This window comes from Phallusia mammillata, chromosome 2 (assembly GCF_965637545.1).
Source record: "Phallusia mammillata chromosome 2, kaPhaMamm4.hap1.1, whole genome shotgun sequence".
Classification (NCBI taxonomy): Eukaryota; Metazoa; Chordata; class Ascidiacea; order Phlebobranchia; family Ascidiidae; genus Phallusia; species Phallusia mammillata.
This window is the reverse complement of record NC_137253.1, coordinates 8,254,376-8,269,012: the sequence shown is the minus strand read 5'-3', so window position 1 is coordinate 8,269,012 and position 14,637 is coordinate 8,254,376. Positions and strand designations below refer to the sequence as shown.

Sequence of the window (14,637 nt, the reverse complement as noted above, 5' to 3'; positions counted from 1 at the left end):
AATAAAATTAAAACTGAAATAAATATACAACACTCAGAAGTTGATTGTGTCTTATGTTATGACCCGGTTTTATTGGTAATTGCAATGTGAATTGCCCTTAATACTAAGTTTAATTTATAAAACGAACTTTTAGCAGCCAGAAAAATTCTCTAAAATATTTTTTGTATTATATTTTTTTGGCAGAAAAAACAGCTTTAAACCAGTTTCCTATTTTTTTAGCTCACCACGCAGCCGTAAGGCAGGAGAACCGATAAAAACAAAAGCGGATTTGAATGTGCGTTGGTTCCAGGACGAGAAGGAAGAAAAACGAAAGCTGATTGAAAGTAATTATACGACACCGGAGTAATAGGAAAAGCTAAAAAGTAAAATGTGTGTAAAAAAACATTCAGAATTCTGGTTAATTGTAGCTTTGAAATACCAAAAAATTGTAGAGATAATAAATAATAACAGCAAAGGTCATTGAATCGTTTTTCTAGGTCTCTGGCATTAAAAAGGCTACATAAAAGTATTTATTTAAATAGAATGAATGCTCGAATACAAACCATAGGACAGTTGCCCGTAATTCAATTGAAATAAGATACTCATAACGCCTAGCCATTAACACGACATATACAGACGAATCCGGTTAATGACTTCACCAAATTGTCTAGAGTTTTTTTATTTTTGCAATATTAGACTGTTCGATAATAAGGCGATTTTTTAACACCATCGCGGATGATATTTCAGATATTTGTGCAATAAAACCGATTAGGCGAATAACTGGTCATGTCAGTTTTTTTTTCAAAATCTATGGTAAAAGATTTGATCCCTTATTAATGTTGCCACTCCAGACCCATAATATTTTGTTTCTTACTTGGAACAGTAGAAGTGTACAATGCGACAGTCCACACAGCACCAATACAAATATACACACTTCGATCTTGCATTAGTCGATACTTCAAGGGTTGGGTGACAGCCACCAGACGAAGACCACTGAGTAAAACCATGTGATACATTGAGCTGGTGAAGCTCAGCAGCAGCCAACAGCCAAAGATGATTGTCGCTGGTTGACCCGTGCTGTTGAAAGCGAATTGGTCGAGTTCATTTTGTGTCATGCCAAAGGTACGGATCAAATTTGGAATAAGGACAACGACCAGTTGAAAACCTGAAAAAAAAATGTAGGTAATGTTGGCGAAAAATACAAACATGTCTTGATTTAAAGTAAGAATGACTCCTAAAAACAGAATTTCAAATACAAACTACTCGAAAATAAGTCATAATAGCTATGATAACGGCTGCATTAGGCGTATTTGTAATTTGAAAACAATTAGTTTTAGGAATATACATTTAACTGGTCAAAAAGTTAGCGATTTTTTATATACTGTTCTGTCTAACAAAATGCATGCAGAGGATAACCACAAACCTTCATTTCAATAAAAAATGTTGCAGTAGTCTATCATATACTGCATTAGAAAAAGTATTAATTAATCAGGTACATGGGAACAGGTATACAGTCATGTATGTTTTTAAATAGTGAAGATCTACGTCATTTCTCTTGTGCAAAAATTCTTTGTTATCAATTTATTACCTGTCAGCATATCAGATACGGAAAGGGAAAGTCTGACGTAGTCCATTTTCCTTCGCATAGTTTGACTTGCAAAAACACTGACTTGAATGCAAGCGTTGCCCAAAATAATTACAAAAAAGAGAATAAAAGCCAGAATAAGCATTAACACTCCGCTGGCAAAACTACAGCTAGGACACTGAGAGATCGGGATGTCTTTGCAAAAGATGCGGGAATCGGAGTTACAAAATCCCGGTACTCCACACACAAATACCGGTTGTTGTGTCCAGTTTGCATTCGTGGTATTGGGAGGCACAGTTGTTGTTGTCATGACGTTCAGTACAATTAGTAAAACAATATATATTAAACTCTACCTGCAAAAAACGTCTCAGTTGCAAATTGATTGCCAGGAATCAAACTTCTTAAAAATATATCTTTTCAAATTGAGTTAATCAAAAGTACACAAAGAAATAAATAGCCATGGGCTGAAGTTTAGGAGACTCAATAACTTGAGATAAAACGTTCGCTTTCTATCTAATCCATAAAATAAACCACACACAAAAAAGAAGCTATTACTTCATGTAGTAACTTTACACTATGAAGCATCGGTGGTATAGCCTGTATCACAATCAACATACAATTTTTATGCTGACAAAAGATTTATTAATCTCAACACCTGCTTTTTTCTGGGCGTGTAACTGGCGATTAAAACAAACAACATGTTAGATTTTCTAATTTTAATACCTTTTATTGCTCTCTGAGGACACTGAAGATGTTTTTTTAGCAAAATGTATTTGTTCTTTATAAGATTGTTTGATTTTAACCTGGAAATAAAGATTTCCCAAACTTGTGATATTTATAATGAAAGGTGGAAATCGTTCCAGCAATAACATGTTTGAATGAAATTTAAGAACTTTATTTTTTTACGTTACTTCTACGGCTGACAATAACAACTTGAGTTTCTGTTCAAGTTAAATTAAGGTTTATCTTAGAAAATCTTTCAAGTAATTTATAATGTTAACCTGAAGACAAAGAAAAATGTAGTCTTTAGATCTATAAAAAACACAATATACTACAGCTGTTAGACAACTTATTCATCAATAAAATATTCGCCTATATTTATAAATGTTTTTATTTTCCGTCGGAAGAAATGTACTCAGCATCTCATATACATTGTTTGATTTCATCTCCAATAAACACATGTGTAGACTTGCTTACTTAAAGTTAAAATGGTAACCATTAGTAGCAAAACTAGCACCTATACATTTACAAGTAAGTTTAATCGGCTTCTTACGACTGATGTGTAACTCCACGCTTTACTGATATCATGGCCATCTCGATAAAGAATATTACCCTAATTCCTAACAAACAAGTTATGTGGCTTGCATTCACCACAGTTTACATCATTGATTGATCCTCGACATCCGGTATTCGCACGGGAAGGGTGCTGTCAAATTACGTAAAAAACATGTTTGTAGTCATAGATAACTAATGCTATGTGTAAAATTTTATATTAGACGTGGTGATACTGTAATGTTGACATTGAAACTCATACACCCCTTTATGTGAAGTGATTGGACAACAAAGTTTGTGACTTTGGTTGGTCCGTCGAAAATCTATCAAACAAGATGACAAACAATTATGATGCAGCAAAGAAAAAACAAATTCGTGTTTTTACTGCAAATCAGCTTAACAGTTGTTTCAGTTCAGTCTTAAATGAATTTTGCTCCGCGCATCTTTTCATGAAATTCAAACCCAGGTAGTACGAATTTTTGATGAAATAGTGTTCGTATGTGTGTTGGGTGCCTCGGAAAATTTATGAGTTGCACTCGTGTTTTTATACAGCGCCGACTTGACGAAAAGTCTGGCCAGGCAACGTCGCTAAAGAGCAACAGTTAAAAATCTTTGCAACAATAAGAAAATGAAAAACAAGTTTTACCGAAACATGTTTCGTGTGTAATTATTTTTTACAAATTCTCTTTGCTTATTTAACTAATTTATAAAACAGTAGTGGGTTTAATTTGCCTTTTTCTGCTTTGCATTAAACATTTTAATCACTATTTTTGAAAGTGTTCAAACCCCCTTTGATTGAGAAACTAGCAAGTGGTTTAATCAGTTTATTTAACTTTGGACCGCATGTTTATTACCAAAAAAGAGTTAATTGTCCAGGTTAGATAACAAAGATAGGTGAATAAATTTCTCTTGTAGCTGTATTTTTCTTGCCAATAAGTTTATTCTCCAGGGCCCGTTCAGTACTGCAAACGCCGACCAGCCGATGATGAGTACTAATTGCTCAACAACCACTCTATAACAATGATTTTAGTTAAATTAGGATTTTTTTTTGCTTCTTTAGACTTAAAACAAAGATAGTAGTAGGGAAACTTTACAGGGATCTAAAAATCTTATCCAGTAAACAAGGGTATCCGGTGACGTTTATATGACGTCAGCAAATATTTGCACGTAGGTGAGCCATCAAAACAGGTACAGCCAAAGTACAAAGTGGAAGTTAGTTAAATTTCGCAAAGGGTCTGATTAAAAAAAAACGTTGTTTATGTGACTGCCTGCCGTAGATCATTCACCAACAATGAACAGCTGTAAACAAAAGTTCCTAAAACGTGTTTTTTGACGTAATTAGCCCTACGCAATTGGAAAGTTAGGTCTGAAATAGAAGTTCCGTTTACCGAAAAAAACAACCATCGCTCATCTCAAAACGATTGAGTTCTGGTTACAGACGGCAAAACATCGGTTAAAACCCTAACCCACTAGAGCAAATCCAGGCCGGGGTATTTCCACGACTAAACGAAGACTAAATCAGAGCATAGGTTGATTTCGACCTTATCGCGTCACGTAGGTTAAACACGGATTTATTGCGGACAAAAATAGTTTGGGTTGAAAGAATGCCTGACGTTGAATCAACAAATGCTCCAGCTTCCAAGTTTTCTAGGGGATTTTACTTGTTTTCTGGCGATAAGGGTTTCAGGGACCTTCTTTAGGGAGAGAGAATTGGTTTCATATACATTCCAATGTGGTGTAATTGATAACAAAATTTACATACAATCTCTGGAACTCTCGATTATTTTCGTCCACTTTCCCGGGATGGTTGGTTTAATCGACTATCCCGAAGGGTTTTAGAATATTTGTTTAGTATACGCAGACACTTGATTGAATAATTAAGCTATGCATTTGCATTCTGGAAGCTCTGTTTGCTTTCGAAACGTTCATTGGTCTAAATTACCTGTGACGTGCCAAACCAGTGAGAGAATTACGAGTGTGTCGTAAAATATATTCTATTTTTGCATGGAAATAATAGCATGCTTTAAAACTTGAAGATTCAGGTGATCATAACAATATCGAGTGTGTTACAGCCCTCCTTGTAAACCCAGGTATAAAATTAACGTCATTGGTATAACGTTTGAATCAGGTCAGAATGCCATATGATTTTTAGCCTTGCTAGGGCGACAAAACACACCAATTTGAAATACGAACTTGCTGTGGTGTTCGAACTGACAACTTTATTGTGTACAATCGAAAGCTCCTCCATGACCGACACATATGTTATGTAAAGTTTTTACGATATAATTTATTTTGAAAAACATTTGGATTGTTTTTAGCTTTAGTGATTATCAACGAGGTAGTCTTAAATAAAAACGTCAGTAAAACCGCCTTACTAAGATAAAAATGAATAGTTTGGCGTTTGGAAAGAACCTGGTGGGTAAAGCAGTGTGGTGGAATCTATTCTTCGAATTCTTTTTTCAAATTCTTAAAAAAGCTGCCAGGTAGGTTTTATTGACAAACTGACGCCAACTGTAGGTTCCGACGACGATGTAACAAATTCTTAGTACAACCAGGTGGAAAACAACAGCGATTGCTTAACATTGTGCAAACGACTGTCGCAAGTTTGTGACTCACAGGCAAATCAACTCGAAAATAGGAAAATCCCTTGAAAAGACGACGCCGCGAAAGGGGGTCGTAACTTTATGTCACGAGGCGTGATCGTAAATTATAAAACATTGTTTTACAAAGCCTAATAACGCGGTTCTTCAACTTTAAAGACTCTCACAAGGGTTTTTGTTTAACGCTCGTTTCATGGGCCATGTATGCAATAGGCCTACAACGCTTTACGCTAGCTTTTATAAATCCACACAACTTTTTGTTACGGAGTGTTAAAAGTTTAAACGTCAATTACCAGAAGCTTTCTCACGCAAAATGTACAACTGTACTTTAATACTGTGTTATGCATTCAACGTTTTTTTGTTACTGACGACTACTAATTTGATTTAATGTGAAAAATCACCACGAATGTTTTCGTACGTGACCTCGATGTGCAATAGGTAGGGTGGTTTGACTTTTTTCCCAATCGATCCAGCGGTAACTCTAAAATAACCAAATTTATTTAGCGGGCTGTGATTGGTAGTTGCTCGACACGTGATTTCGCGTGGGACTGACGTCAAAAATTAGGGCCGGTTTCAAGTGAGAAAGAGCCAGAAAAGAACCAAGGAAAAACCCGCCCCCTAAACTCTGTCGAAATTCGCCTCGATCAGTATAAATGGAGGTGTCTTTGTCAGACTACACACCGAGCAACGCCGTGCTTGGTGAGACATATTCGATTTTACCGGAGGTGTGAATGTTATAATGTGGTATACGGTTATTTGAATATATCCGGTTTATCTGTTAACATGAGTTTTGGACATTGCGGTTTAACATTGATGCAAAAATTAGTCGATAATGATGGTTGGTAAAAAGAGTACCCTATAATGTTACTCGCTGAGTGTGTACCACATTTAAAGCAATGTACAATGCAAAATACGACTCTTTTATCGTGTGGCGAGTTGCGTTAAGTCACAAAAATCTATATACACATAATCGTGTGGCGAGTTGCGTTAACTCTATTAGGTTACAAAAACGAGTACAACGCATTAATACTCACTAGGTTTTCTTGTCGAGTACTAACGGTGTTATTTTACTTGATATATACTACGCATTTAAAAATCTACTTTATTGAAAAACTGGTTTCTGACGCTTCTTAAAAAATGTACTGTTTTTTAAACTTCGAAGTGTTTGCTTCATACCACTAAACAGTCGCTTAATGATCTGTTTATTATAAATGCTATCATGCCAAAATTATCAAACTTTTTGATGCTTAGTGATGTCGTCAGTGTTGCAGTGGGGTTAAATAACGTATGATCTATTGTTTTGTAAGTCTATTTTATTGCTAACGACTGCTTGAGTAATGACCAAAATGTATACAAAACACGTATCACTGTTACCGACCACATAGAAAAATATAATTGTCATAATCAATATCCACTTTGACTTTGCAGATAAAGTCTAAAATCTTAGAAGGTTTATTGTAAACAGTAAAATAACGTTTTTCAAACACTGCTATGGCACCCGGCTCAGAACCAAGTAGCATCAAACTCTTCAACGCACCGAAGATAAAAGACAATGCGACAGTGCGGAAAGAACTCGCGCAAGCCTGTCGCGCTCTCGACTGGTAAGATTTAGTTTGTGTGTAAGCCAATAAGTCTACATAGATTTAATTGCTTAATAGTGCTTGGTTTTGTTTAGAGTTTGTAAAATGCCGGCAGTGGTCAGTTGACAGTTTTTTTAGAATACCAATTTTTTATTGGGTTTGTAACTTGTTGCAAAGATTGAACTTATGTAAACAATTACAACGTTTAGGTACAGAATAGGTGTAAACGACGGAATCTTTAATCATGTTTCTGCATTGGCTCGCGCAAGAGAAGGAAATGGAAATGTGATTTTGCTTGTGCCTTACGGGGTACTGTGGAAAGGTAAGCAGTGTTTTGTACATTCTTGTGTTACAGCATGTGTGTTTTATTCATTCAGATTGGAATATAAAACACATATGCACTAACTAGGACAACAACTAGTTTTGCTATTAGCGTGTCTGTTTAAAAGCATTAGTCTTAATTAAACGATCAAATGCGAATTCTCGCGTAAAGATCAATTGCGAAAAGTTTACAACGCTGTTAAAATAATTGGTCGCGCAAGGAAGGTAGTAAATTTCACAAGCTAACAGTCTCACCACAAGTTGTAACGTTAGTGTTAGCGGGCAAACAAATATGAAATGCCTATCAACTTCAGGTCTATGTGATAGTTGTTAATTGCTTAACCCAGTGCTTTCAAAAATGTTTTACGATCAAATAAGTTTTTGAATGCGTAAACCCAATTACCCTAACCGACTCTTATGTAGCGCCCATAGCAATAAACACACGTACAAACAACGAGAAGAATTGAAACCTGGTAAATATAGCCTATTTCGAATTTAAGTAAAGCAGCATGAATGGGGGCAAATAAAATTTGTCGTGTGGTTTACCTTGATCGCTTGGCCCGCGCACTATACTTTTATAATCACTTGTTTAACCAGCAATTAATATTTATCACATGAACAAGATGTGAGTTTCATATTTAACACTAAGCACTACAAAATTTTGGTAACTCAGCCGATATTCAAACACTTATGATAAAGCTTCCTAGCAAAATATGTTACAACAGGAGTATGTAATCCCTGGCACGCGTGACAAGGTTGCATTTTTTCGCTTTTTGCTCATTCAAATCCAGCCTATACGCACAAACTGTATGCTTTCTGTTTACTATTGATACCAAGTGGTACAAACCATTATTACTCAAAAAACGTTGGCACGCAAAGTCATTACCACATGGACATCACAAGTTTGGCAGGCGTCGATTAAAACAGAGGTCGGCAACCGCCGGTCCGCGGCCCGGTACCTGTCCGCCAGCAGTTCGTTACCGGGCCGTATACCTTTTTCAGGTTAAATGCTGTGAAGCATTTTGCCCATGTACCCGGGGGGTGATAAACTAATTTAAGCGTTTTTATTGCCAAATATTTGAAGTTTTTTGAAGACCGGTCCGCGATAAAATTTTAGTTTCAAAAACGGTCCGCAGTGCAAAAACGGTTGCCGAGCACTACATTACATTCTTACATCGTTTAGACGTGACAGCAGAATGTTTGGTGGCCATCGACACAGAGACGGGAAAAGTGGTCGAGGGCAAAGCTCATCTTACCAAAACCGACATTGGACTGCATCTTACAACTTATCGGAGACGGCCAGAATGTACCGCGGTTTTTCATTGTCACCCGACATACGCAACTACCCTATGTAAGTGTCGTTGTGATGATTTATCTTGCTTTAAAATACTGTTGTATACAAAGTCGTGTTGGTAACTAGCAATGTAAAAAAGTATTGCGACTTTTTGGAATCAAATATAGAGCTCTTTCTGGCCATCGTATTTGATACCGACGTTTCGACGTCATATACAGGTCGCCTTCATCGGGATAAATAACACTGAATGACTTGTTGCAATGTTACGTCTCTTATTATGCCGATATTTAAATTGTTTAAGGTTTGTGAGACAGTTTAGCGGTTATAACATAAAGGTGAAAGGTCAACTGTTAAATCCAATACGAATGAAAATCATCAAAATTAAACTAGTAATTTTTGGTATGTGGAGAAAACATGGTAAAAGAGTGGTTGCGTAAACCATTACAAACACGCCAAACGACACGATTTTCTCTCTTTATTTACGGTTCCATCACAATGAATTCCAGCCATTTCCACGAAACAGCTTTACTAAATCTAAGTTAAACATTCAATACAATAGTCCTAAAATTAATCAAACGCACAATGTCCTAGAAAGTCCGCTCAAAACCCCACGCAATATAACTGCAATTCAAGGTTGCTTGGAAAATCACCTTTTTTTCAAAATTATTGTGCACACATTCAAAATTCGTTAGGAAACAGTTGAATCTATACTCAACAGGTTGTCTGGAGGATTTTGAAGTCAGATGCATTAGCGTGAGCTGCATAGAAATCATTAACGAGATTTCGTACGATCGAGGCTTCAGTGATGCCAGCAAAGATTATGGTCGTGAATTTGACCGTTGGTTCGACAAACTAGGAGGTGAGTAGAATTGATGTGTTATTTACCTTGAGCTTATCAACCTTTTAGTGACTTAGGGTCCTGTTTTTTTCTGTGTACTTGTAAAATGTTTAAGGCTACTAAGTTTTATATCACCGTAAAATATTTTTGTCTGTTTTACCGCACGATTTGATGGTTTGCCATTGAATATTGAGTTTTTCGGAAAGAAATGTCTATCTTGCTAAAATGCGTACTAAAATGATATTTGTATTTTTGCAAATTCACTATTCTCGTATTAATTTTTAATTCAAAACCAAAAGCGCTGGATTTTAATTAATGGCATGTGACTGGTTTTCTTTTAATGTAATCCACGTAACCCAGAACAATTGTTTAAATTTCAATATACAGTAAGCAAGGTTTACTTACAAATGTATTATTTTACAAAACAATATTTAAAACATTGTATTGTTTTCTTAGACAACAACCGTATCCTAATGATGGGCAACCACGGTGTAATGACCATTGGCGGTTCAGTGGCAAAGTCATTTGACCTGATGGTGGCACTGGAACAGGCATGCCGAACCCAAGTAAGCCGAAATGTCTATTTCATATACTTACAATATACATTTACAACCTTTACACATGTTCTCACTGGGTCCTATCATAAACAAATTTCGTATTTACTTTAACGTTAATGCCAGTTTGGAAGTGAGTAATCGCGTTGAAATTTAACGACCACATTATATCTCGCCAATTGTCAATATTTGCCTTATGTGGTCAGTGTTTGCGACTCGACAAGTTTTTTGTTTGCTGGACAAACTAATTTGGACAACAGGAGTGAGTAAAGTTAAGCTTTAACAGCTGTTTATTCTGTATCCAATTGTTATTGAGGCTCATTAGCCGCAACCAGTGAAGTAAATTTACAGACTTCGACGCTAACTTTAAACTGGACCAATCAATACGTTCTAAAACAGAAAACACTGTTTCGTGCGAATTTGTTCATGTTGTTGTTTAATGTTCGTTTTTGTATCTAGTTTAGAGCTGTAAGTCGGTCCTGACTTAACGGGTCGGCTTCGGTCCTGGTAAATAGGTAGTTGCAGGACATAACCTAATGCCCAACAGTCCGAAAAAGTCTAGTTCAGGCGATTGTCTGTTATTGTCCATTGTATATGTATTCTTTATTAAAGGAGTGTCAATCAAACTTTCGGGCCTACACGGGTTTCTCCATAACGAGTTCGTGCCCTGGTCCGGCCCAGGTTCGGGCTCGAATTAAGGACCCGCTTACAACTGATCTAGCTCCAAAAAACATTTCAGAAAAACTGCCATTTTTCTCAAAGCAAATATTTCTTAATCTGCAGATCACAGCAATGACAACTGGTGCAAAGCTGAAGGAAATCTCTCAAGCCAGATGCGAACGCTTTAACGGTTTACTCGAGGAAGCATATTCAGATCATGCACAAATGCACCTCGAAGCTTTTGACAATCTCATGCCCTCCTGCACGTCGTAGTTGCTTCGTTTTACTCTTACATTAGTTTTTGTGTCTTGTTTGAAGACCAGTCAATTCCTTATGTACTGTTATGCTTTATTATTTTTTGTTTTCTTTTGTTTTTCACTTTGTTGCATAATTTTGGACCGTTTTGTAATTAGAGTTCTAAAACGGAAACGGAAAAATACTTTTTTTTTACCGTTCACTCCACAGTATAAATAAGCTGCCAAATAATATAACAAAATCAAAGGCGTTTAATGGGCTCAATTCTAAAAAAATAACAAATTATTTTTCCAGTTTTTTTTCTTTGGCCATAAGCACATGTTAATACCTGTGCCTGTAGAACCGTGACGTAACATATATATATATTCGCCGTGTACCATATTATTATACAGTGTTGTTCTGTGCATTTGCTAATCGTCATTCTCGTTGTAAGCTTATTTGTGAGCTTCTGTTTTTAGTATTTTACTACATTGTGTGTCGTGCCCTCACAGAAATGAATGCAGAATGTCATGTTTATATTTTACGCTTGCTTTGTACAAAAGGTTTAATAAACTGTCAAAAAACAACCAACGGTTTAAACGTATTTTATGTGGGTAAAAAAGCCCACTTACAAAACTAAACAACGTTTTAAAACAAATCTTTGCATTTATGCAAGCCATGACATATCATACGCTATATATTTTGCCAAAAACAATTTGATCCAGCAACTCCTTGTTCGTAGAAAATGTTTCGTGCATCTCACGATCTTGGTTTACTTTCTCTGTATTAGTGATTTGACTGCTATTTCACTAAGTTTGTTCCAGGTAGTTGTTAAAAATAAGACATAACAAGGATATTCCTTTGAAATAAGGATAATAAATTTTCTAAGACACTATCGTTCAAAATAAGGACAAATCTTATAAATATGGCAATCATGGCAACATACCTATACGTTATATTATAAACTGACTTTTCAAAAACGTTACCAGTGTTCATATAGCCTATAGGTCAGATGTCGGCAACCCCTGGCACGCGTACCAATAGGTTGGCACGCGAGGTGCTACTTCATGGCACGCCAACCGGTTTTTTTATTATGCCATTGTCTTAAAATTCAACCTTACATGCACAAAATACTCTGTGTTTCTCTTTATTTTTAATATTTGTTGGCACGAACCAGTATTATTTGGAAAAACGTTGGCACGCGAGGTCATTAACACATGGAAATAACAAGTAAATTGGCACGCGTCGCCTAAAAGGTTGCCGACCCCTGGCCTAGGTGGTTTATTAGGCTAATATATTTAATAGTGGCGTGTTTAAAAACTACTTAAAACGAAACATTCAATACAAAATAAGATGCAGTTCTGAATTGATGTTCACACCTTTGAAAGTCGACATAATGGCAAAGTGTGTCTGTTTGCATATCATGCAAAGTCGATTAATGAATTACTGCCAAGGTGAGGCATTTACGCTTTTAGGGAATAACTAAACATTTTAGCGACAACTGATTGCATCTAAACAAAGTTTGTAAAAAGAGTGTTGCTGGAAGCTTTACAAAAATAAGCTTAGCAAAACTTGACATTGTACCTTACGAAGAGGCGCTTTAAAATGTAACAAAGCAAACTTATAGTACATCATCAAGTCAGAAATAAAACAACTTTTTAAATGTTCACAGAATGCCAAACAAAACGGAAATAGATTGGAAAGTTTTCCAATACATTAATAGAGGTCAAAAGCACCTTCACAGGTAATGTCAAACCAACGGTGCAACCTAATTCTAGAAATTGAAATGCTGGTGATAAACACTTGAAATGCGAAGGGTAAACAGCCAAGCCCTTTGTTCGCTAACGTCCCCGTGGTAAACCGAAGAATTGAATGCGTAGTTATTGGGAATTTTCCAAAGCTACGTGGGCGAGCGCTTCGGTGTTTTCCACATTAAAACTTTATACAACACCCTTTCAATACTAAGAAATGTTAGCGTCGTCCCTTCACCGAATTTTGCGTTGACTTTTCTAGGGTATAGCCTGACTAGACCTCGTAAAATGTCTGTGTTTGGGATGGAAATAAATCGTCAAATTTTATAACGTATAAGTCAACATCGGGTGTAACATTAGTGTTTTGTGTAAGGGTTAATTGCGGTCAACCATAGGCCAATGCTTTCAATTGGTGGCGCAAGGCTTTCGAATTTCTAGATTGCCTACAAACCTTGCTCAAAGGTTATTTCCGACATGAAGTAAATTTGTTCAGTTGGGAATAAAGTAAATGTTTGTTGTACTAGGTAAAGTTTTAAAGCGGAGTAAGAATTTACACATTTATTACACGTTTTCAAGGAAATGTTGGTCTATATTATTTCAGAGGACTACTTCCCTACAAACATTTGTATTGCCCAATTTCTTCGTCCAACAATTTCGCGAAACTAAGTTTCAACATTCCACTAATTTCAACCACCGTAATATGTGATGGAAAGATACTGTTTAATTATTTTATAAAACACCTTTATCGTAGGTTACAAAAATCTTGTACCACATGTTATTTACTTACAAAATTTTTGATTGTGTTGCGTCAGTACCATGTATACCTACTTTTAACCGGTATATAAAGTTCTATGGAAAGTTTTTGCGTAAAGTCGTAAGTCGCAACAACCCAAACACGTAATCGAAACTATAGCTTAATCGAAACCGCCTTGTAAGGCGGGCCATAGTAAAGGGAGCATTTTAACAAAATGTTGTGAATCCCAACAGATTAATCAGGAAGGGCAAAAATACAGTAGTAATGAGAAAATTATAAACGTATAACACCTCGCTACATGGAAATCACCCTTAAAGTAAAAATATCGGAACCCTAAACAACACAGCTAAACCAGAGCGTACAAAAACACCCCTATGGCGTTGCGCGCAGTTTCAACGATCAGGTCAATCACCATAACCCCTTTGCGGGGGTGGATAAGACCAAGACGAAACCAAATCGCACGTCAGTAGGCACAAACACTGCAGAAGTGATGATTGTTACGTGCCCAAGAGCTCACTTCTCATTGGCTGATACTCAATTTTGATGGATGTGTGCGTATTTCAAGGTCAAAACTGAGGATTTCCTGTGCCTGTTTTGTTTGTTCATGGCTGTTTGGTTTGGTTCAAGAATGCTGGGGATTTCACTTGCCCTGTTGATGCAGTTTATTTTCGATCGAAACTGAGGGTCCTGGAAATTTTTTATTTCGGACGCCCTCAGACTTTTATTTGGAGCGAAAACTTGTTTGCTTCCAGTGTTGACTAATGAAGCTTGTTTTTTTCTACATCAACGAAAATCCCGTTATTTATTTTGCAAAGATTCCAAGAAATATATATACTAGTTATAACATTCGGAAAGTATAAAGGTTACTAATATAGCTTTTAACAATATGTAAGTCATTTTTTTTTAAATACAAGTACATTAAATAATTTGTCAAGTATCTATGAAACAAATCTTACGTACTGGTATTATGTTTTCCAACCCATTCAGAGCCCTGACTAATTTTGAAACAATAACCAAACACGATTGAAAAAAGACGAGATTGTAACATTCTTAATGCCTTGAGTAGTCGCTGTCTTGCGTAAAACTCTTTATGGACTCGGAGCAGAGTTGTAAGCGGGCTTGTACCCCAAAATTTAAGCCCTAAATACGATTTTTTTACATACCAAGTCAAAACTGGGCCCAGAATTTGGTGAAATCGCGGCAGAAATGATGCCG

General features: G+C 36.3%; 1 protein-coding gene across 1 annotated transcript; it reads left to right on the top strand.

Moving 5' to 3' along the window:
• The first annotated feature begins 6,927 nt into the window (after positions 1–6,927).
• Positions 6,928–11,545, top strand: LOC145212912 (putative aldolase class 2 protein RP493). Its single transcript, XM_080081157.1, has 6 exons — positions 6,928–7,037; positions 7,226–7,338; positions 8,521–8,688; positions 9,350–9,490; positions 9,926–10,035; positions 10,807–11,545. The coding sequence occupies exons 1-6, from the start codon at positions 6,928–6,930 to the stop codon at positions 10,954–10,956; spliced, it is 792 nt and encodes a 263-aa protein (XP_079937283.1). The 3' UTR covers positions 10,957–11,545.
• Positions 11,546–14,637: the final 3,092 nt, after the last annotated feature.